This window comes from Mizuhopecten yessoensis, unplaced genomic scaffold (genome assembly GCF_002113885.1).
Source record: "Mizuhopecten yessoensis strain PY_sf001 unplaced genomic scaffold, ASM211388v2 scaffold3453, whole genome shotgun sequence".
In the NCBI taxonomy this organism is placed as follows: Eukaryota; Metazoa; Mollusca; class Bivalvia; order Pectinida; family Pectinidae; genus Mizuhopecten; species Mizuhopecten yessoensis.
The window spans coordinates 159608-181263 of record NW_018405052.1 but is presented as its reverse complement, the minus strand read 5'-3'; the positions used below and the strand labels follow the sequence as shown (position 1 = coordinate 181263).

Sequence of the window (21656 nt, the reverse complement as noted above, 5' to 3'; positions counted from 1 at the left end):
CAAAGTGGTTTTGATGTGTGTAAATGATTCATATCACAGCCAGCTTTGATGAGCTCTTGTACGCATCACCATCTACAAGCATCTTGGCTGTAATCTTTGAATTGAGGAATTGCAACATTAAAAGGTACTAATGAAATAAAAAGAAGCAAGGTCTTGGTTACAAGTGTTTTTCCTTGTATTTATCAATGTGTTGACTAATTAGGTAGTTAACTCCTATTGTCAAGCTTAATGATACCTGTACAACTGCCAAAATTACAGTATTGGAAAGTGTTTTTGGTGCACATGGTGAAGTTTCAAAATTGTAACAATTGTGACATGATCAAGATTCCCACCCTATTACTATGTATACAATTGTTGAGCAACAAGAAGCAAACACAATCATGGTGCAAAAACGGACTCTGGAGTCTGACCACACCCCTGGGGACTTGAATCTTGCATCATAACTCTGAAATGGTCGAGATACCTATTCCATAGCTATTTATACCATTGCTGGGCATCAACTTCCAAGTGAGCAATATAGGCTCTCTGGGTTTTGTCATCTTTTTAGCCACCATCATCCAATTGGGGGGCTATTCAAATCACCCGTGGTCCGTCCTTAAACAATTCTTGTTGTTACACCTCAAGTGAATTTCTAGCTATTTGATTGGTTGGGAGAAAATTGAACAAAAATCTCTGTCACCCTCTGAAAATACATTAGTTTTAAGGGGCGCGGGTGATATTACCATGAGACTGAAAAATATCACGTGCGAAAAATGTGCGTTTACCGCTTCACAAGACATTTGACGGCAACGGACAATTTTATCAAGCGCCGGTGCGATAGCGATTGTAAACGGCAGACTATCAAAGAACAAGATGTCATTATCGAGGTTTGCTGCCGTTTCTGAGCTACAAAGACCTTTGGTGTAACAAAATAGATATGACATACATTAGCAGGTGACCGTGAATATTGTCAACCCTCAAAAACCCATTGTCACCCTCTGCTTCGCCTCGCAGGAACTTTCTTGGATTGGATATTTAGGTTTCCTATGGTCCTTTATTAGTTCCCTACCGGTGAAACCGGGGGGACTATAGGTTTTGTCTGCGTCCGTCTGTTGCCAAAATCTGCAGGTTTGGGTTAAAGTTTTGTAATGGCTTACCATTTGCTTAATAATAATGCTAGTTTGCTGATTCTTAGCATAGAGGTTCTTAAGGGGTCTAGCATTAATGCTGTGGATTGAAAATGGAAAAGAATTTTATTTTTTGGGAATTATTGACATGTTTTGGACTTTAAACTATCCTGGCCTAAAGTTTAGTAATGGCTCGCTGTTCACTTAATAAGTGTTAGGATGCTGATTTTATGTACAGAGGTTTTTTAGGGATCTAGCATTAATGCTGTGGATTGAAAATAGAAAATATTTTTTATTTTTTTGGGGAATTTTTGACATGCTTTGGACTTTTAACTATCCTGGCCTAAAGTTGGGGTAAAAGTTTTGTAATGGCTCACCGTTAACTTTATAATATTGTTAGGATGCTAATTTTATGGACAAAGGTTCTTTAGGGGTCTAGCATTAATGTTGTTTAGTGAAGTGGATAAATAATTCTCGTTTTGATTTTTGACATGATTTGGACATAACTATCTTGGCCAAAATCTGAAGGTTTAAGTTTGGGGGGGCCGGTAGGGGACATGTATTGATTCATCAATACACACAGAATGCTTGTTATGAATGTTTTATTTTGGATTTTGACATTGAAGGGTTTCTAAGTGTGATTTTTCGGGAAGTACTTTGATCTTTCGCAAATTTCATATGTAGGTTCTCCTTGATCCTAAGCTTTGCATGTTTATTTTTGAGAGTGATCATAAAAACAAGATGGACGACGAATGTCGCAGATCTTTCGCAAATTGCAATAATTTTTCTTAACCATTAAGTACTGTACTAGAAAATATGTGAAACGATTGACTCGCATTGAAGGTTGTCTTTTATACACAGCAGTATAAAGTTTAAATCAAAATTTACCTCTCGGTGTAATTACTGTAAACATGACTGCTGTATAATGTAAAATGTATAATGTAAAATGAATAGGATCAATCATTTCAATATAAGAAAGATCTGTTTAGTTCTACCTTCAGCCATTTTGTTTTTATGATAAATCTCAAAATATAACCTGCACAATGAGGGATCAAGGGGAACCTACATATCAAATTTGATACAGATCCCTCAAAGTTATTCCTGTGAAATAGTACTAACAAACCTTCAATTTAAAATATCAAAGATAGCTGTAGGTCGGCCATTTTGTTTATCTGATCAGTTTCAAAAGTAAACACTAACAATAAAGGATAGTGGGGAACCTGCATATAGAATTTGAGAAAAAACTCCACAAACCTTAACTGTCAAAATCAAAGATTTGTTCATCCGATCAGTCTCGTACGAAAATATGCATAACTTCATACCAGGGGGAACCTACATGAAATATGTAAAAAAAGATCTTTCCAGTACTTCCCGAGTAATTGCCATAACAAACCTTCACTGTCAAAAACAAAGATGACTGCCTACCGGCCATTTTGTTTATGTGATCAGTCTCGAAAGTTAACCTGCACTACAAGGGACCAAGGAAGTCCTGCATATTAAATTTGAGATAGAGAGATAACAAACCTTCAATGTCAAAATCAAAGATGGCTGCCTGTTGGCCATTTTGTTTATCTGATCATTCTTGGAATTAAACGTGCACAATTACAGACTTGGGGAAGCCTACATAACAAACTTGGGAAAGATCCCTCAAGTTTCTTTAATGTCACAATCCAAGATGGTGGCCTGTCAGTCATTTTGTTTATGCACAACTACAGCTGTACCTAGGGATGCCTACATAACAAACTTTGGAAAGGTTCCTCCAGTTATTCCTGAGAATTGTTCATCCGATCATTCTCGGAATTTAACGTGCACAACTTAAGTCCTAGGGATGCCAACAAAACAAATTTGGGAAAGGTTCCTCATGAGAAATGGTGATAGAAATCCTTTAATGTTGCAATCCAAAATGGTGGCCTATCGGCCATTTTCTACATCCGATCAGTCTCAAAATTAACCATGCTCGACTACAGACCAAGGAGAACCTACATATATAATTGAAGATGGATCTCTCCAGTACCTCTGGAGAAATAGCGATAGCAAACATCCATGATGTTTATCCGATCGGTCAAAGTTGCCCTGCACAACAAGAGTCCAAGGGGAACCTACATATAAAATTTGAAAAAGATCCCTCTTGTACTTGAGAAATAACAATAACAAGAATTGGTTTAAGGACGGACCACAGAGGCAGGGTGAGTTGAATGGCCCACCATCCGATGATGGTGGGCTAAAAACATACCACAAGGCTAGACAGGGATTTGAACACTGGACTACAAATTATTGTATGAAATGGGGAAACAAGAGGTCCCAGAGGGATCTTGGCGCCCACCTTTGTACCATCTTAATTAGTTCTTTGTCAGTTGGATCTTTTATCTTCTTTCCTCTAATCTGTTTGATCGAGTCATGTTAACAGTAAATGCACCTTGAGGTAACTTTTGATCTGAACTTAATACTGATGTGTATGAAAGCCAACCTTCAAAGTGAGTTTGTCATTTCACATATTTACTAGTACAGTACTTAATGTAAAAGAAATAGAATCGATCATTGCAATATGAGAAAGATCTGTTTAGTTTTTAATCCATTTTGTTTTTATGATCAGTCTCAAAATTCAACATGCACAATGAGGGATCAAGGGGAACCTACATCTAAAATTTGAGAAAGATCCCTCGCGTACTTCCCAAGAAATAGTGATAATAAACTTTCACTATCAAAATCCAAAATGGCTGCTTGTCGGCCATGTTGTTTATCTGATCAGTCTCAAAAAAATCCCTGCACAGCTACGGACCAAGGGGAACCTACATATAAAATTTGAGATAGAGCGATAACAAACTTGGCACTATCAAAATCCAAGATGGCTGCCTGTCGGCCATGTTGTTTATCCGATCAGACTCAAAAGTTGCGCTGCACAGCTAAGGACCAAGGGGAACCTACATATAAAATTTGAGAAAGATCCCTCTGGTTCTTGAGAAATGCCGATAACAAACCTTCAATATCAAAATCCAAGATGGCTGCCTGTCGGCCATGTTTATATCCGAGCAGACTCGAAAGAAGTTGCCCTGCACAGCCAAGGACCAAGGGGAACCTACATATAAAATTTGAGAAAGATCCCTCTGGTTCTTGAGAAAGAGCGATAACAAACTTGCACTAACAAAATCCAAGATGGCTGCTTGTCGGACATGTTGTTTATGCAATCAGACTCAAAAGTTGCCCAGCACAGCTAAGGACCAAGGGGAACCCACATATAAAATTTGAGAAAGATCCCTCTAGTTCTTCAGGAGAAATAGCGATAACAAACTCGCTATCGAAATCCAAGATGGCTGCCTGTCGGCCATGTTGTTTATCCAATCAGTCTCAAAAGTTGCCCTGCATGCTTTCATGACTGCCATTTTGAAAAGCTATTCCAAGGGTTAAGAGAACCTAAGAGATTTGTATAAAATAGTGCCAAATGCAATATTCCTTGGGCTGTATTAATTTTTTAACAACAAAAGCTATTTAAAATTGAAAAATTTGGGAATATGTGAATAAAAGAAAGCCATTCTGCCTATACATGTACTTAATTTTAAGGAAGAGGTAATTTATCTCCCAAATTAATGTTAAGAGTCGGCTGAAAGTCATCGAAATGGATATAAAATGTATCGGTTTAATAATCCAAAATGTGGAAATAGGAACGATGTTCTAAACCAAAGCAGCATGCATGACCATTGCCCTGTTATCTCCCTTGAATAACGTGCGACATGCAGGTAACCATTGGAGAGACTCTAATAATGTCTAATATACAACATAAAATTCTCATTCTTGGTTTTTACTACTATTATTTACAAAAATAACATCTGGAATGAAGTCCCCTTGGTTAATTGATAATACAGACCAAAGATTGGTAGAAATCTAACCAGTGGTTCGATCAGGAAGAGGTTGATTCAAAAGTAAAATCAGCTTGTATGGGTTCTTAAACCAATACTTATTTTTGCTAATTCTCCAAAATTACTGGAGGGATCTTTCTCTCAAAATGTAGATTCCCCTTGGTTCTTAGTTGTGCATGTTACTTTTAAGATTGATTGGATAAATAAAATGGCTGTCTTGGATTTTGACGGTGAATGTTGGTTATCGCTATTTCTCAAATTTCATATGCAAGTTCCCCTTGGTCCGAAGATGTGCATGTTTACTTTAGAGACTGATCTAATAACAGTGAAAGTTTGTTATCGCTATTTCTCAGAAATTGCTTAAGAGATCTTTCTCAAACTTGATATGTACGGTAAGTTCCAATTGATCTGTTGTTGTGCATGTTTAATTTTGAGAGAGCGATTCACAGATATTTCTCAAATTTCATGTGAAGGGTCTCCTTGGTCCATGAGTAGTGTGCATGTATTATTTGATTGAGAAATACAAGATGGCCACTGACAGTCATCTTTGATTTTGACATTTCAAGAATATCGTAGCTATTTCCCAGAAACAGGTCTTTCTCATATTGCAATGATCAGTTTTATTTCTTTTACATCAAGTAGTGTACTAGTAAAATATGTGAAATGACAAATTCACTTTAAAGGTTGTCTTTTATACACAGCAGTATGAAGTTTAGATAAAAAGTTACCTCAAGGCGCATTTACTGTTTACATGACTTGATAAACAGAGGTCAAGTAACAATACGAAAGGGCTGCCTCTGGTATTTTGGACATATTTTTGGTCTCTTACCTCAAGGCATCTTTTACTTATTCCTGAAGTTCTACTAGGTAAATGTAACTAAACTTGGTAAAAATGTTCTTATTGCCACGACAAAGTATTTTACTGTAATTCTTTCATCCACAAGAAAGCCTTCCTTAAGGCCACCATTCAATTAGTTAAATAAAAATTATGAGAACCAAGAAGCTTTGTCCCTATCATTGAATATAGTGTATATACGGTAGAAGAAATGAAAAAATCAATTCAAATGAAATTCACCAGGTAAACTAGAAATTGAGAAAACGTTTTTGTATTAAAAATTTATCTTTTCGTTATTTTCTTGTTGACACAAAATTGGTCAGTTCTTCACTTATACTGCAGTACTTACCAAACAGCCAAACAGCTTAATCATGCAAAACTAACAGATACACTAACAAAACTTGACTTGAACAGCCCAGGATCTTATGACAATGGGCCTCTATTTTTTTATATAATAAAATATGGTATTATAACACATCAGTAAAATTGCAGAACAAACAATGCATGGATAAAACTTGTTGGGTGAGGTTCATGACTGATTTTCTCAACTGGGGAGGAAATCAGTCATTTGTATTTTATAAATCTGAATCATCACTGTCATGAAATTCCATTTGTGTATCTTGACTCTCTGAAACTTCATCACATTCTTCTTCTAAATCTTTAGAGGCTATCTTCTTTAATTTTATGTTTTGCAGGTATTTGATTTCTCCATTCCACTGTTTAAAATAATCAAAGTTTTTAGCATTGATAACATCGGGTAACTCTAAACCATTGGATGCAAACTCCTCTTTTTCCTTTTCCATTGTCAGTGATATTGCTGCCTCCCTAGAAGCATGCTGTCTCCCCTGTCGGTTTCCAATTTTTTGCATAATATCAATCTGATCTAGTTCATCTTCAAATCTTGTTAAATATTTCTTGCCTAGACTAGCTAGTTCACATTTTTTCAAGCATTTCTTTTCTAAATTTGCATTTTTCTGAAACCACATCAACCGATCTGCCAGCAATTCAGTTCTTTGTGTGTTTAAGTTCCTCTCTCCAAGTCTCAGGTCACGAGAAGCTTTCCTTGTCAGCTGCTGAGCTTTTCTGCTATTTGGATGAATTGGTTTTTTGTCCTGTCCAACTTTTGCTTTGGGTGCTTTCGGCATATTTCTTTTGGAACTTTCTATACATAAAAGAAAACATACTTGAAGGGAAATATAAAGGATTTATATGTTAATATTAAAGTTTTTTACCCGTACAACACTGTTTTGTAATAATATTCGGTTTCAAGTGAATGAAGAAGAAGATTCTTCAATATTCCATAAAAAAGCAGAGCATGTACAAATTAATCTGCTGGATTTCGCATACTATTTGTTTCTATGATCATGCAATAGCAATTATACAGTCTATTTCCACAGATAATAGAAAAAGTAAAACAATTAGGAAAAATACTAATCCAATTTTCAATCTAAATTATTTTTCAAATGTGCAAGTGCCTTAAATAGAATTATCAGTTTTAAGGAAGGTCCTTACATGTCACTAGTGTATGTTGTTTGTAAGTTTTGGAGTTGATGAGTTTGGTATAGATTCTTTCAATTCCAGGGGCAGGGCCTGACCGTAGCGCTAATCACGGTAGCATAATTGTGATTGTCCTTAAATCCTCTGCAAGTATATAGATCTATTTTACTTGGAATCTTGGTATTCTTTATATATTAAATTTGTACTCCGGGACTTAAGTTCCCAAATGCAGCACTACAGCAGACCCTGAAGCCAATTCTGGTTTGTCACCCAGCAATTGTGTATATGCATTTGTTGTAGCATGGACTAAGATAACTTATGTTAACCTGTGTATATGGTTGTATGGTCTACTGTCCCATGTTCACGTAGTACTAATATTAGTACCCGCCCTCCTCTGCCTCGTAGTCAGGCCTCAATTTGTATAAGGTTTTAGAATGTGAATACGCACCGCATAAAAAGTGTTGCTCTTATTTACTGGTGTGTATAGGTTTATTATCAACCGAAAGTATCCCGAAACCTACTCCTATAATATAAGAGGCCACTGGTTGGCCTTTTTCTTTCCGATATGATTTTGCCGACTGCAATGCGGCACCTGTCAAAAGAATCTTGCCGTGTAAAACCTCTTAAGGTCATTCCAATATGGCTGCCACACCAAACTTTATATCGAATTCAATATTCAATAATGCATTCCGTTAGCAGTTAACAGGTTGGGGAAAAACCACCAACTTGCGTATAATAAGCAAACTCGCCTATTATACGTCAGTTGGAGTATGGATTTGTTACTAAAAATATCCCAAATCGCTTTAACAGTAACCTTTACAAGATATTATTATAAATCGCATTAATTTACAACAGGGTAAATAGCATTTTGCTAAAGATGTTTACTGAAAGTGTTGGCTACTTGGAAATTTGATGTAACTTTACCGGAAGTATTGCATCTATTTTTGGTACTTCCCACATGCAAATAAAGTTTATTTTTGCATTGGTATTATGTTTCATGAATGAATAAATGCGACTTGGACAAAAAAAAATGAAAAAGTTAAGATTAAAGTGATTTGGGCTATTTTTAGTAACAAATCCATACCCCTATTAACGTTCTTCTTCTTCTTCCATTTACTGCGGCAGATCTCATAGATATGAGTGCAGTTGCCGCAATGTTTAAAAGGCGAGTTTGCGTATTATACGTAAGTTTAGTGGTTTTCCCCGACCTGGTTAAAAAAATCCCTGTCATAAACAATCCTCCTCCAATATTTCTCAGACATTAACTGAGGCAATGCACATTAATTTCAGAAAAAATATTCAATAACTAATGAAAAAACTCCCTTCAGGAAAAAATCCATTTAAACTTGTAAATATCATAAGGTTGGATGTCCATGAAGATGCATTTGTCGAGAAAAATGTCAGAAAATGTGTCATTTTGATACCCGAAACTGAGCCCCTGTGACATAAATTTGTTAAAATATTAAAATATCAGTAGGGTAGGGAATACTACTTCATATATGTTTTACATACTAACCAAATGCTAAAATGCCAGTGTCTTATGCACCATAGGTAAGTATACGGAAGTCGATAGGTTGATTTACCTTTATTGCTGTGTTTCTGGATCATGCACACGTGTTATTACCGGATGTAGATTTACTGTAAATTCACCAATGAAAAGCCTTTTTACATTAAAGGTTAGGTCGCACTGTGACTTAGAGATCACTTAAACGTTTTTCTTTTATGGATTTTCTCTATTTACAGAAAACGTGGAGGTGACGTCGACCAGAAAGACGACCTTTTATTTTCACTCGACGCAAAGATGTTTAGTTCGACGACGCGCGTACTTTCTCTGTCGACTCGTCTTTCTAAACAGATACATAGGTAAAACGAATGCATAAGTTATATCATGCTTTGATATTGTACGTAGTGGATTTTGGATTTTAGCTCAGGTATTAAATACCAGATACAAGCGCCTGTGCTAAAACTGGCCATAATCAGATATGAGATAATCGGAGGCTACATATAAAGCGACAGGTAAAACTGAGGTAAAACACATAATTCTGACCGGTCACCTGCTTATAGTCATGGTCAGGGTCAGCTGCCTATAGTTCTTGGGGATTTGTCGCCGAATTATGGCAATAGCGATTGCGAGAGATTTACATGCTTGCTAGAGAAATATTATACCTATATGTCAATTGGTTAATTTCTCACTCATTAGGCCTACCTGACTACTGCCAACTCGACACGTTGTGGAAGCTAACTCCCCGCGTTTTATCACAGGAGTCTGACGTTTTATCAATATGACCAAAGACGTATATATTAATATACGTCTCGATAGTATAACAATCTGTACATGAAAAAATACCCCTAATACTGATTTTTAGCTCACCTGGCCCGATGGGCCAAGTGAGTTTTTGCCGTGGTGCGGCGTACGTCCGTTGTCCAAGTTTGTTCACATGAATGACCTTGACCCACTTTCAAGGTCACAGGGGTCAAATATCTTAAAATCTTCAAACGACTTCTCAATAACCAAAAGGCCCAGGGTACTGGTATTGGGCCTGTAGCATGCTGGGATGAAGGGCTTCCAAGTTTGTTCAAATGAATGACCCTGACCAACTTTAAAGGTCACAGGGGTCAAATGTCGTAAAATATTCAAACGACTTCTTCTCAATAACCAAAAGGCTCAGGGTACTGAAATTGAGCCTGTAGCATGCTGAGATAAAGGACTATCAAGTTTGTTCAAATAAATGACCTTGACCCACTTTCAAGGTGACAGGGGTCAAATGTCGTAAAAAAAATTAAACAGCTTTTTCTCAATAACCGAAAGGCTCAGGGTGCTGATATTGGGCCTTTTAGCATGCTGGGATGAAGGACTACAAAGTTTGTTCAAATGAATGACCTTGACCCACTTTCAATCTAATGTCCTTGTTTGACATTCTAGGTCACAAGCTAATATGTTTAAATCTTTTAATAGGTTCTTATGAATCAAACACTGATATTCTGCCTGTAGCTGTATTTTAGTCCACTTTTAAGATTACAAGTGTGATTAATACCAGGTGAGCAATGCAGGCCCATTAGGCCTCTTGTTTTTACTCAAATTTTGGTAGGGATTATTGAAATCATTATCTCCACTTCATATTTTAACAACAAAAATTAATACTGTAGGACTCAGGTGACCGTTAAGGCCCATGGGCCTCTTGTTATATTTCTATAGTTATGTTGATAAAATGTCAGAATCGAGGATTAGCTGTAGATAGTTGAACATAAATGGGCGATGGTCAGAATTTTTCGAGCCTGCAATTATGGTCATTTTTAGTGGACCAATCCGGCCACCACTTCTTTCTTCAAAGCTTTCATTAGGTAGCATATGATGACCTAACCCGTGTTTCCTCTGGCCCTAACCCCAGACTTAGACTTTTGACATATAGATGTCTGGTGTGGGGACAGAGCACACTGCTATATGAAAACGTGGAATTCTCTGATACCGTTTGGTATCAGAGAGTTAAGAGGTGCTGACAACAAAAATCTACTATGACACAACACATACCTCACATATATCGATAAATGGATTATTTATTGATCCAAATCAGCTCTTATTATCATCAACAGCTGCTAAATTCTGCCAGTAGAGTCCTTGATTTTCAATTGTTCAAAATTTCCCATCTGAGTGAATGCCATTTTTGTAGGTCATGGGTGACTAATCAACAAACTGTACTGATCCGGACCGAAAACGGAATATATTATTCTTTGTTTAGGAAATTTCCTGACCACGTCTTTTTGTTGATTAGTCACTCCCAGATACAAAATGGTGTCTGGAGAATTCCATGTTTTCATAGTTGGAGAATTCCATGTTTTCATAGTCAGAGAATTCCACGTTTTCATATAGCAGTGCGCTTTGGCCCCACACCAGACAGCTATATGTCAAAAAGTCTAAGTCTGGTGTTAGGGCCAGAGGAAACTCAGGCTAATGATTACAGGTCCTCAAATGATACCTAAATATTAGTGCATTAGTAAAAAAAAATCTCTCACTTGTGATGTGTACCTGTGAATAGGTAGATACAGTATCACTGGAAAATCTGGCTATTTAGCTAAATCTGGCTATACAGTCAATTATGACTACACAGATATAAGACAAATGTAACAAACAAATAAAAACTGGTCAAGGTTATCTGGTGCACATAGAAAAATGCAGACCAAGAAGGAACCATTCAACCTAAGTAGTCCAAGTGATGTAAAACAATTGTCACTACTAATGCTTGTAGCTAAGATATTTTTTTTCTTTCTGGCTAACAAGTGTTTTGTTAGTCAGGTTCTGCATGATGATAGTGGCACCTCCTTTTGATTGTAGTTTTATGTTCTATTGATTGATTCAATAATTATGGTTTCATGTCTTTACAAAGTTAAGGTCATTTGACAATGTGTCCAAAGATCTTGAGGCCACATATCGGCCATTTTGAAGGTCTTTAAAGTGTCATTTAACTGAAAAAACTAAACTTTGACACTGTAGCCTGATTTGCAAAGAATCCTTTGGAGATGCAGTAGAAACAATTTTAAATTTACAGAAACTTGTCCTTTGAAAAAATAGTCAAAAAGTGGAATTCATCACAATTCATATGGTTTAATGTTCCTAATCACTGAGACTCCACAGAAGTTGCTATATTTAAACAAGCTTAAGATAAATAGGTGGTAGTAAAGATAAATAGGTGGTAGAAGTGGCAGGAAGAGAATGGAAATTCCATGGCTGAGTTTAGGTGGCTTTGAAACTATCAGTGGTTATACTAAGATAGGTCTTACATGAACCTGGTATTTAAGTTTTGTAATGGTAATTGTTGACATCATTTATGCAACAATTGCACTGAGAAAGTCGTTGCTGAGAAATGACCATGTTAGTTTATGAAAAGTGTGTAATTAATACTGATTATATATCTGTCAATAAATGGCTGGGATAATACTGTTTCTCATGACACTTAAGTGAAAAACTATAAATGCCAACCAATATATTGCCAGATATATTAAAGTATTAGCTCCAGCCAATAGGTTGGTCAGGCCGGACAGTGGATAACACGCTCACCTTTCACAAAGGGGCCTGGGTTCGATTCCCGGATCGGATGTGACAAGGTATTGGGTCACCTGCCCGACCACTTGGGTTTTCTACGGGTACTCTGTTTTCCTCCGACATCATGACTGCTAGCGTACTAGTATCTGGGCCAACAAGAGTGATTAATATAAGTTGAAATAACTAGTTTCATAATTGTTGTAAAAGAAATAAAGTTTATATTTATTCAGACAAGATGGTTCTTTAAAATGATTGGAGGGCAATTAAGGTAAATTCAAATTGTGTTGACCAGAGGGCATACGGTAACTGTTTTTATTCCAACAGTGTATATATTTTTAGCTGACAATGCATCTTATATGCTTGGTTGCAGATTACAACGCCAGGAGAGGGTCATTCAGGCATGTGCAAATTGTATGCGAAGGGCTCAGTGCACATTAGCTAGTCCACATGAAAGTACTGAAAAGTCCTACCCTCCGAAGATCCAAAGCATTGTGGAAGATATTGGTCAGCTCACACTGCTTGAAGTAGCAGATCTAAATGAACTATTGAAGGTAATCTAAGATGTAGTTTTAACTCAAGCTTCATTGTAAACATTTTCAAACATATAGTGGTGATCTTGCTAATGTTAAACATTCCATGACAGGATGTACAATTCCACTTTCACAATGCCTTGCGCTAGAAGATTTTATTTAATGGCTGGTGAAAAATCTTCAAGGTTTACCATGAAATTAAAGCCTGGCTAGCAGAATTTTTCAAAATTTGCATGAAATCTATTGTTACTATTATGAAATTATACACCTTCATTGGTGATGTATTTCAAGGTAAACTTTTAATGCTGATTTTTTGCTGTAATGAGATACTTAGAATGAACAGAGTTTGGTGGAATTAGTACTGAACTGTTTATTAACTTTCTTACAGAAAACTCTGAAGATTAAAGATGCTCCAGTCATGGCAATGGCTAGTGCCGGTCCTGCAGCTCCAGCAAAGGTACTGTTACTGTCTAAGTGATTATTTCTCTGGAGTTAATCATATTTAAAAAAAATCCTTTCTATTCTATTCTTCTTTCATGATATTATGTCTGTAGCTTGCTGTGTTGAAAGGCTATCAATTTTTTTATAATAAGTGACATTGACACACTTTTAAATTTGCAGGATTCTAATACTTCATTGAAATAATTAATATTAACCCCTTTTACATTAGCTGGGTTCAAATGTGTTTTGATACTTTAAATGACATATTAAACGGAACTGTTGAGTCTACGGCCATAGCATTTGTCATTTGTCCTGAAGCGTGAGAGGAAGACAGCCATTAAATGTGTTAAAATAAATGTTGAGTTTCAATATGTTTTGTAGATTGCTGAAGGGAAGTCTATAAGAAATTTGAAAAGAAATGATCTCAACAATGAATTAGTTCATAGATCCATGGCTATTAAAGTTTTAATAAGATTTCTGTAGTATTTTAGGATGAAAGAATCTGATTTGATTAAATGAATGATTTTGAGACACTCGCACAGTCACTCGTAAGGTAACTAGATATCAATAAACTTGTGTTTATTAACAAAGGATTCAAGTGTCTGTTGTCACACTTGATTATTGTCAAATGTGACAACATAATCATTGAGTTGATATTAAAAAAAAAAAATGTTGGACTGGAGAGAGTTTTTATAAGAATCTAAAATGAGATAATCTGTCTTTGAGCTTCGGAAAGAGAATGTTCAGATTAATCAGTACTTGAACAATTCTCTTTTTGAAATTTCATTCAAAACAAGAGGCCCAGAGGGCCTGTATCGCTCACCTGAATATGTTTAAAATAATTTGTATGAAGTAAAGATATAGCACTCCATGGTAGCTAGGTGCTGTAAGTACATATGAAATTTCTGAAAGATCCATCCAGTACTTGAGATATAACAAATTTCAAACAGAGCCCAACCCCTATGCCCCTAGGGGGGGTCATACCCACCATTTATACAAAATTGAGTCCCCATGGCCAAAGGATGCTCAAGACTAAATAAGGATAAAATCCCTTAATCATGATGGTCGAAGAAGGATTTTAAAGGTTTTACCTCTATTTCTACTATTGGGCCCCGCCCTTCTGCCCCCTGGGAGACCACACCAACTGCTTATACAAAATTGAGTCCCCTTGGTCCAAGGATGCTCCAGACTAAATTAGGATAAAATCCCTTAATCCATATGGTAGAAGAAGGATTTTAAAGGTTTTACCTCTATTTCCCCGATAGGGCCCAGCCCCTCAGGTCCCAGGGGGGCCATACCCACCGTTTATAAAAAATTGGTTCCCCTTTACCCAAGGATGCTTCACACCAAATATGGACCAAATCTTTTCATTCCTACAGAAGAAGAAGGATTTTAAAGAATAATTTGCTATGTTTTCCCTATACTATTGGGCCACGCCCCTCAGGTCCCTGGGGGGTCAGACCCATGGTTTATACAAAATTGGTACCCCTTCACACAAGGATGCTTCAGACTTAATATGGAATAAATCCTGTCATTCGTACAGAAGAAGAAGGATTTTTAAGAATTTGCTATATTTCCCATATTGGGCCCCGCCCCTCAGCCCCCAAAGGGGCCAGACCCACCGTTTATACAAAATTGGTTTCCCTTAACCCAAGGATGCTCAACACCAAATATGGACCAAATCCTGTCATTCCTACAGAAGTAGAAGGATTTTAAAGAATGATTTGCTATGTTCCCCTATTGGGCCCCGCCCCTCAGGCCCTTGGGGGGCCAAACCCACGGTTTATACAAAACTGAGTCCCTTTGGCCCAAGGATGCTCCAGACTTAATAAGGATAAAATCCCTTAATCCCTAGGTTAGGAGAAGGATTTTGAAGGTTTTACCTCTATTTCCCATATTGGGCCCCACCCCTCTGCCCCCAGGGGGGCCACACCCACCATTTATACAAAATTGAGTCCCCTTGGCCCAAGGATGCTCCAGACTAAATTAGGACAAAATCCCTTCATCCCTATTGTAGGAGAAGGATTTTGAAGGTTTTACCTATTTTCCCTATTCGGCCCCGCCCCTCTGCCCCCAGGGGGGCCACACCCACCATTTATACAAAATTTAGTCCCCTTGGCCTAAGGATGCTCCAGACCAAATTTAGTCAAAATCTACTTGGCCGTTCAGGACTAGGAGCGTTTTTAAGGAAAAGTTGACGGACGGACGGACGACGGACGATGCTGTATGGCATAACCTCACCATGGTCCTTCGGACCAGGTGAGCTAAAAATGCATGTAGAATTTTTGTTGAGCCAGGTTTGACTGTGTACAATCCAAACTTTGTTTTTTATTCATACATTTTAATTTATTTCAGTATCTTTGAGCAGTCTTAATTGATAGGGTTCACTTGACTGGAATAATGTAGATAACTGGTACCAAACTGACTTTAATGAACATTGTTTTCTTGACTATACAGGAGGAAGAGGAGGAAGTTACAACCACAAGAGAACAGACATCATTTGATGTTAAACTACTTGGATTTGATACTGCCAAAAAGATTGCACTGATCAAAGAAATCAAGAGTATTTGTGGCCTCAATTTAGTTCAGGTAAGAGCACTGCTCCCAGCAGGAATGTACCTGGGGGATTTAACATTTGCCACTTTGTGTTGAGTTTGTTTCTTCTCACCCCTATTTCTCCAGATTGTTTTTGAACCTGGCCAAATTTTACGACTTTTCAGTTATAAAGATTGCCTGGATGTTTACAATTGTAGTCTGCACTTTTTGCATTAACTTGATTTGAAATCTCAGTCATGCTGTGGCTAGGCGAAGGGAGATAACCACATTCATTAAAGCAAGAGGAAACAAGGATTAGCTTCGTTTACTTTAAACACAGGTTTTATAATTGTTAGAAATGAGTGAAGACAATCAAAACCTCAACAAATGTTTCAATGTTTTTTTCCTCGCATTTCTGACTATTATTGGCATGTCAAGCACTAGCACTGATGTTAATATCCGGCCTCCTCTACCCTGGCCAAAATATGTAAAAAATGTCTCCTCGTCAGAAGCTACGTTATCACAGCTAGTCAAGCTTCTGAACCACAGATACTTTTCACTAGACGTATTTGCTCTATGCTGATTACTTTACACGTAGAAAAATGCACTTCCATTGTATTGTAACCCCTATAGATGGTGAATCTTTGTATTCATGTTAGCTCTATTACTCAGAATAAAGTATGGTAATATGATCTCTTGAACCTTTTGTCTAATGAAATGCGTATTTGTTTGTATGACCATGTACAGTGCATGATATGATCTGTTATATTCTGGGGATCATCTTGTTACCATGGGCTGTTTGTTATAGAAGATATATACTGTTAATGTTCAACACCCTGTCCCATTTCACTACTACAACTGAATCTGTGTAGTAGTGTTTTGTTGTATAGTGTATCATTCTGTCCTTTTCAGTCCAAGACTTTTGTGGAGAAGACACCGCAGATAGTGAAATCGGGTATCTCTAAAGACGAAGCAGAGAAAATGAAGGAAGCATTAGTGGCTGTGGGAGCATCAGTGGATGTTTTGTAGAAAAAGAAATTGATAACTATTTCATAATAGAAGAAACTTACTTAAATGATCAAGAATTGGTGTTTATACGGTGTAAAACTTGAATATTTGTGATAAAAAATACTGTACTTGTATTGATACTGTACTTTAGTTTTCTTTTTATTTGTTTATTTTGACTCACCTGGAAAAAGGCCATGGGAGATTAAAAATGCCATCAGATTTTTTGTATGCCAGTATATTTTGAGAAGTCACTTTAGTTCTCTAAGAATTCATCAGAAATCCAATATGGGAGCCACTAGTTTGATTATATATTTTTGTTTCAAATTTTCTGGTAATTCAACTCAAAGTCTAACTGCTGCTGCAGTTGTAATTTTGAAAATCTATTTAATGTACATTTTGCTGAAACTTGGTTGATTAGTGGAACTGACAATGTCCACCAAAGTTGTATAGTATCTCCAAGTAAAAACATTTAGGTGTAAGGAAGATAATTCATTTTTTTTAAGCTACCACCATCAAAGGCCTGGATATGTTAACAGCGGATAATCTAATCTAATGAAAAAAATTACCTTATAAAAGTTATCTCCCTTGAATAGAATCCAAAAGCAACTTAAAAGGACTTGCTGTACATTTCATACCCAGGAAACAGGAAATTAGTGCTACAAATGCATAAATATACCAAAAATAAAGAGATTTGTGCGACCATACTGTCAACTTTGTCGTATATGGACATATTTTACGGGATTGAAACTCTGTTTCTTGACTGCTGTTTGTATACAGCGCCATGCTCGTTTACCTCGAAGACTGCTGAATAGATCACATGGTCCGACAATTCTGCCACGTCACAGCAAAAGTGGAAACCGTAGTGTATGTTAACAAAGACATGTGTGTCAGATTTTACATTTTGTCTCCCTGTTCTTATGCACGTCACATTGCTGGATAATATTATTTTATCATAAAATAAACCAGGGTCATTGTAAATCACAATTATTACGGATAATTATCATATTTTAAGTAGTTCACTAGCTAGCGGAGGCCCAAAAGGGGTATCGATAATCCATCGGAAATTTAGCTGTGAAAAGTTGGAATCAAGCTTTATTTTGTCTGTTCCTAGATGTGTCTGCTAAAATTCTGTGTAGCCCTCTTGGCTTGCCTCGTTTTTAAGGTCTTTAATCTCCCTGTTTAGCGATATTTAAGACGTCTATGTGAAGGTATGAAAGTTAAGATCCTACTGTCCCATTAGGCCCAGGCCAAAAGGGGAAATTATAGACTTAACTCTTAAAACATTTCCTTCTGACCTAGAAATACTAATCATATGATTTTAACTCGGATGGAAATGTTCCAAGGGGATTTACGGAGGGTAGATAAAGCAGGTCTATAAATATAAATAAAGATTTGGTTTTTATGAGCTCACCTGGCTCAAAGGTGAAGTTCATCAAAAGTCCTTAACAGCTTAGGGGATTTTGACCAAATTTGGTCTGGAGCAAAGGGGATTCAATTTTGTATAAACAGAGTATGTGGTCCCCTTGGCAGAGGACAGGGCCAAATACAGGCCCCCCTCCCCAGAGGACAGGAGGTGTGGCCCAATAGGAGAAATAGAAGCAAATCAATAAAATTCTTCACCTTCCATATTAATTTAGAGATTTTTTCCCCACCCTATAACAAAATATACAATTGCCAGGAGGTCCAGACCAACTTCTAGAGAAATCCTCCCTGGGTCATACCATGGAACAAGTTATATCCCCATGCCATAACAATTTACAAAGTAGCTGGACATGAAGAATACTCGTTTCCTGGGGCGTCTTACCCACCTAAACAGATTTACATGTAGTCCTTTGATAAACTGGTATAGTACTCGACAGGTTTTAAATTGAAAATAAAATACCAGGTGAGCTATTGAGGCCCCTGGGCCTCCTATTCAATAGGAAATATGTTTGTTAGAAATAATGTCATTTGATGCCAGTTAAATGGTAAGAAATCCACAAAAAACAATACATGTATGTAGTCACTTACTGGTAGCCTTCATTGACAAAAATGTCCAGTGATACGTTATCAAGGTTGTGTTCATTATCCTAGGATCACCCTATTCACTCTTGGAAGAAGGTCAAATAGTGCTTTTGTGTATCTAGGAGTCTCTGTTTGGCCTTTGGGTGCATAGGGCTTACAAGCGACCACATAAGGATTTCCGATAATTATTGGTCACTTGAATTATTGATACCCAGCAATGATCTATCTTTCGGTCTTGATTTGTACACTGTTAACATACACAAGTACATTTCACTCTTAAAGTATTGCACGTAATCAGGATCACATTATTAGCTCACCTGGCATGGTGCGGCGTCAGGCGTCAACTTTTTACTTTAAACAACTTCTTCTCAATAACCAAGAGGCACAGGCTGATGATATTTGGCCAGTAGCATGCTGGGATGGAGGGCTACCAAGTTTGTTCAAATGAATAACCTTGACCCACTTTCAAGGTCACAGGGGTCAAATGTCGTAAAATCTTCAAACAACTTTTTCTCAATAACCAAAAGGCCCAGGGTACTGAAATTGGGCCTGTAGCATGCTGGGATGAATGACTAACAAGTTTGTTCAAATAAATGACCTTGACCCACTTTCAACCTAATGTCCTTTTTCGACATTCAAGGTTACAGGCGTCATATGTTTAAATCTTAAAATAGGTTATTATGAATCAAACACCAATATTCTGCCTGTAGCTGTATTTTAGTCCACTTTTAAGATTACAAGTGTGAGATTTATACCAGGTGAGTGATGCAGGCCCATTGGGCCTCTTGTTTATATTTTATTTTCTACTACATATAATGTTGGTATACCAATTCACTAATATTATAATCTATTTTGTTAAAATTTGAGAATGCCTTAATATTTATTGCAAACAAGAAGCCCAATGGGCCTGCATCGATCACCTGGTATTACTCCCCCACTTAAAACCTTAAAAGTGATCTAAACTTAAGCTAGACAAGAAATCAGTATTAATGACTGTCATTCAAAAGAATCGGTTAAAAGATTTTAAAAAATTTGACACCCTATGACTTTAAAAGTTGAACAAGGTCATTACATTGAACAAACTTTATAGCCCTTCATCTCAGCATGCAGCTTGCCAAATATCACCACCCTAGACCTTTTGTTAATTGGGATTAGGTCATTTAAATGTTTATACATATTTGACCAAATGTGACCTTGAAAGAAGGTCAAGGTCATTCAAATGAAATGATAGCCCTTCATCCAAGCATGCTACTGGCCAAATTTCAACATTCCAGGCATCATGGTTATTCAGAAGAAGTTGTTTAAAGACTTTTAAACAAATTTGACCCTGTGACCTTGAATATAAGTCAAGGTGATTCATATTTTAACAAACCTGGCAGCCCTTTATCCTAGCAAGATACTGGCCAGATATCAACATTCAGGCCTTATGGCTATTCACAAGAAGTCTTTGAAGTTTTAAATTTATTTGATGCCTGTGACCTTGAATATAAGTCAAGGTCATTCATTCATTTGAACAAATTTAGTAGACCTTCATCCTAGCATACTACTGGCCTGATATCATCACCCTGGCCCTTTCGGTTATTCAGTCGAAGTTGTTAAAAGATTTTTTTTACATATTTGACCCCTGTGACCTTAAATACAGGTCAATGTCATTTGTTTTAACAAACTTGGTAGCCCTTTATCCTAGCATGCTACTGGCCAGATACAATTTCCCCAGCCCTTTCGGTTATTTAGAAGTTGTTTAAAACTTTTTTTTAGACAATTGACCCCGTGACCTTGAACATAAGCTATGTCATTTATTTGAACTAACTTGGTAGCACTTCATCCCAGCATGTTACTGGCCAAATATCATCACCCTGGGAATTTTGGTTTTTCAGAAGAAATTGTTTACCCCTGTGACCTTGAATATATGTGAAGACCTTCAAGACCATTCATTTAAAACAAATATGGTAGACATTAATCCCAGCATGTTACTGGCCAAGCATCATCACCCTAGGCCTTTCAGTTATTCAGAATTAGTTGTTTCAAAGGTTTTAAACATATTTGACCCCTGTGACATTGAATATAAGGTTAAGGTTATTCATTTGAACAAACTTGGTAGGCATTCATCGCAGCAAGTTGTTGGCCAAATATCATTGCTCTAGGCCTCCTGGTTTTTCAGAAGAAATTGTTCAAAGGTTTTAAACATATTTGATCCTGTGACCTTGAATTTAAGGCAATGTCATTCATTTGAACAAACTCGGTAGCCCTTGATCTCGGCATGTTACTGGCCAAATATCATCACCCTATGCCTCTTGGTTATTCAGAAGTTGTTAAAAGATCTTAACATATTTGACCCCCGTGACCTTGAAAATGGATGAAGGTCATTCATTTGAATAAACTTAGTAGCCCTTCATTCCAGCATGCTACTGGCCAAATATCATCATCCTAGTCATTTTGGTTACTGAGAAGAAGTTGTTTGAAAGTAAAAAGTTGATGACCGACAGATTGACGCCGCATCATGGCATAAGCTCACTTGCCCACCTGAGCTAAAAATGTACTGTATTTGCTGTAATTAGCACCCCTCCTCCTTTTCTTTTGGGGGAATGGAAATTATATAGACCGCCATCCCAATTCAGACCATGCAAAGTGTATGAATTATAGCACATTGTTCATACTGAAGCAGAGATTTATGTCTGGTGATCAAGGCTGAACTCCACATGAAGCAGGTGAAACATTTGATTTCCAAACCTCTAGCTACACTCGAATGTTTGTCCTTTGGTGATAACAACTGTTGTAAGTTCCCTGGACAACTTTGTAAGTCATAAC

At 37.0% G+C, this 21656-nt stretch overlaps 2 protein-coding genes across 3 annotated transcripts; one reads left to right on the top strand and one right to left on the bottom strand.

The window, feature by feature from the left end:
• Positions 1–69: 69 nt before the first annotated feature.
• LOC110447505 (39S ribosomal protein L12, mitochondrial-like) lies at positions 70–16984 on the top strand. The gene is made up of 6 exons (XM_021493241.1): positions 70–124; positions 9036–9155; positions 12701–12881; positions 13249–13317; positions 15759–15890; positions 16749–16984. The coding sequence occupies exons 2-6, from the start codon at positions 9094–9096 to the stop codon at positions 16863–16865; spliced, it is 561 nt and encodes a 186-aa protein (XP_021348916.1). The 5' UTR covers positions 70–124; positions 9036–9093; the 3' UTR covers positions 16866–16984.
• LOC110447504 (translation machinery-associated protein 16-like) lies at positions 6197–8961 on the bottom strand. 2 transcript variants are annotated; one of them, XM_021493239.1, is made up of 2 exons: positions 8876–8961; positions 6197–6957 (listed from the first exon to the last, which is right to left on the bottom strand). In XM_021493239.1, exons 1-2 carry the CDS (start codon positions 8898–8900, stop codon positions 6371–6373), a joined length of 612 nt encoding a protein of 203 aa, XP_021348914.1. In that variant the 5' UTR covers positions 8901–8961; the 3' UTR covers positions 6197–6370. The 2 variants fall into 2 exon arrangements, with proteins under 2 accessions (XP_021348914.1, XP_021348915.1); XM_021493240.1 differs by having other exon boundaries at positions 8809–8941.
• Positions 16985–21656: the final 4672 nt, after the last annotated feature.

Coding starts and splice junctions, on each gene's coding strand:
- LOC110447504 (XM_021493239.1), bottom strand. CDS start 8,900: ATGATCCAGAAACACAGCAATAAAG. Junction 6,958..8,875: donor CCAGAAACACAGCAATAAAG/GTAAATCAACCT, acceptor TTTTATGTATAG/AAAGTTCCAAAAGAAATATG.
- LOC110447505 (XM_021493241.1), top strand. CDS start 9,094: ATGTTTAGTTCGACGACGCGCGTACTTTCTCTGTCGACTCGTCTTTCT. Junction 9,156..12,700: donor CTTTCTAAACAGATACATAG/GTAAAACGAATG, acceptor GCTTGGTTGCAG/ATTACAACGCCAGGAGAGGG. Junction 13,318..15,758: donor GTCCTGCAGCTCCAGCAAAG/GTACTGTTACTG, acceptor TTGACTATACAG/GAGGAAGAGGAGGAAGTTAC.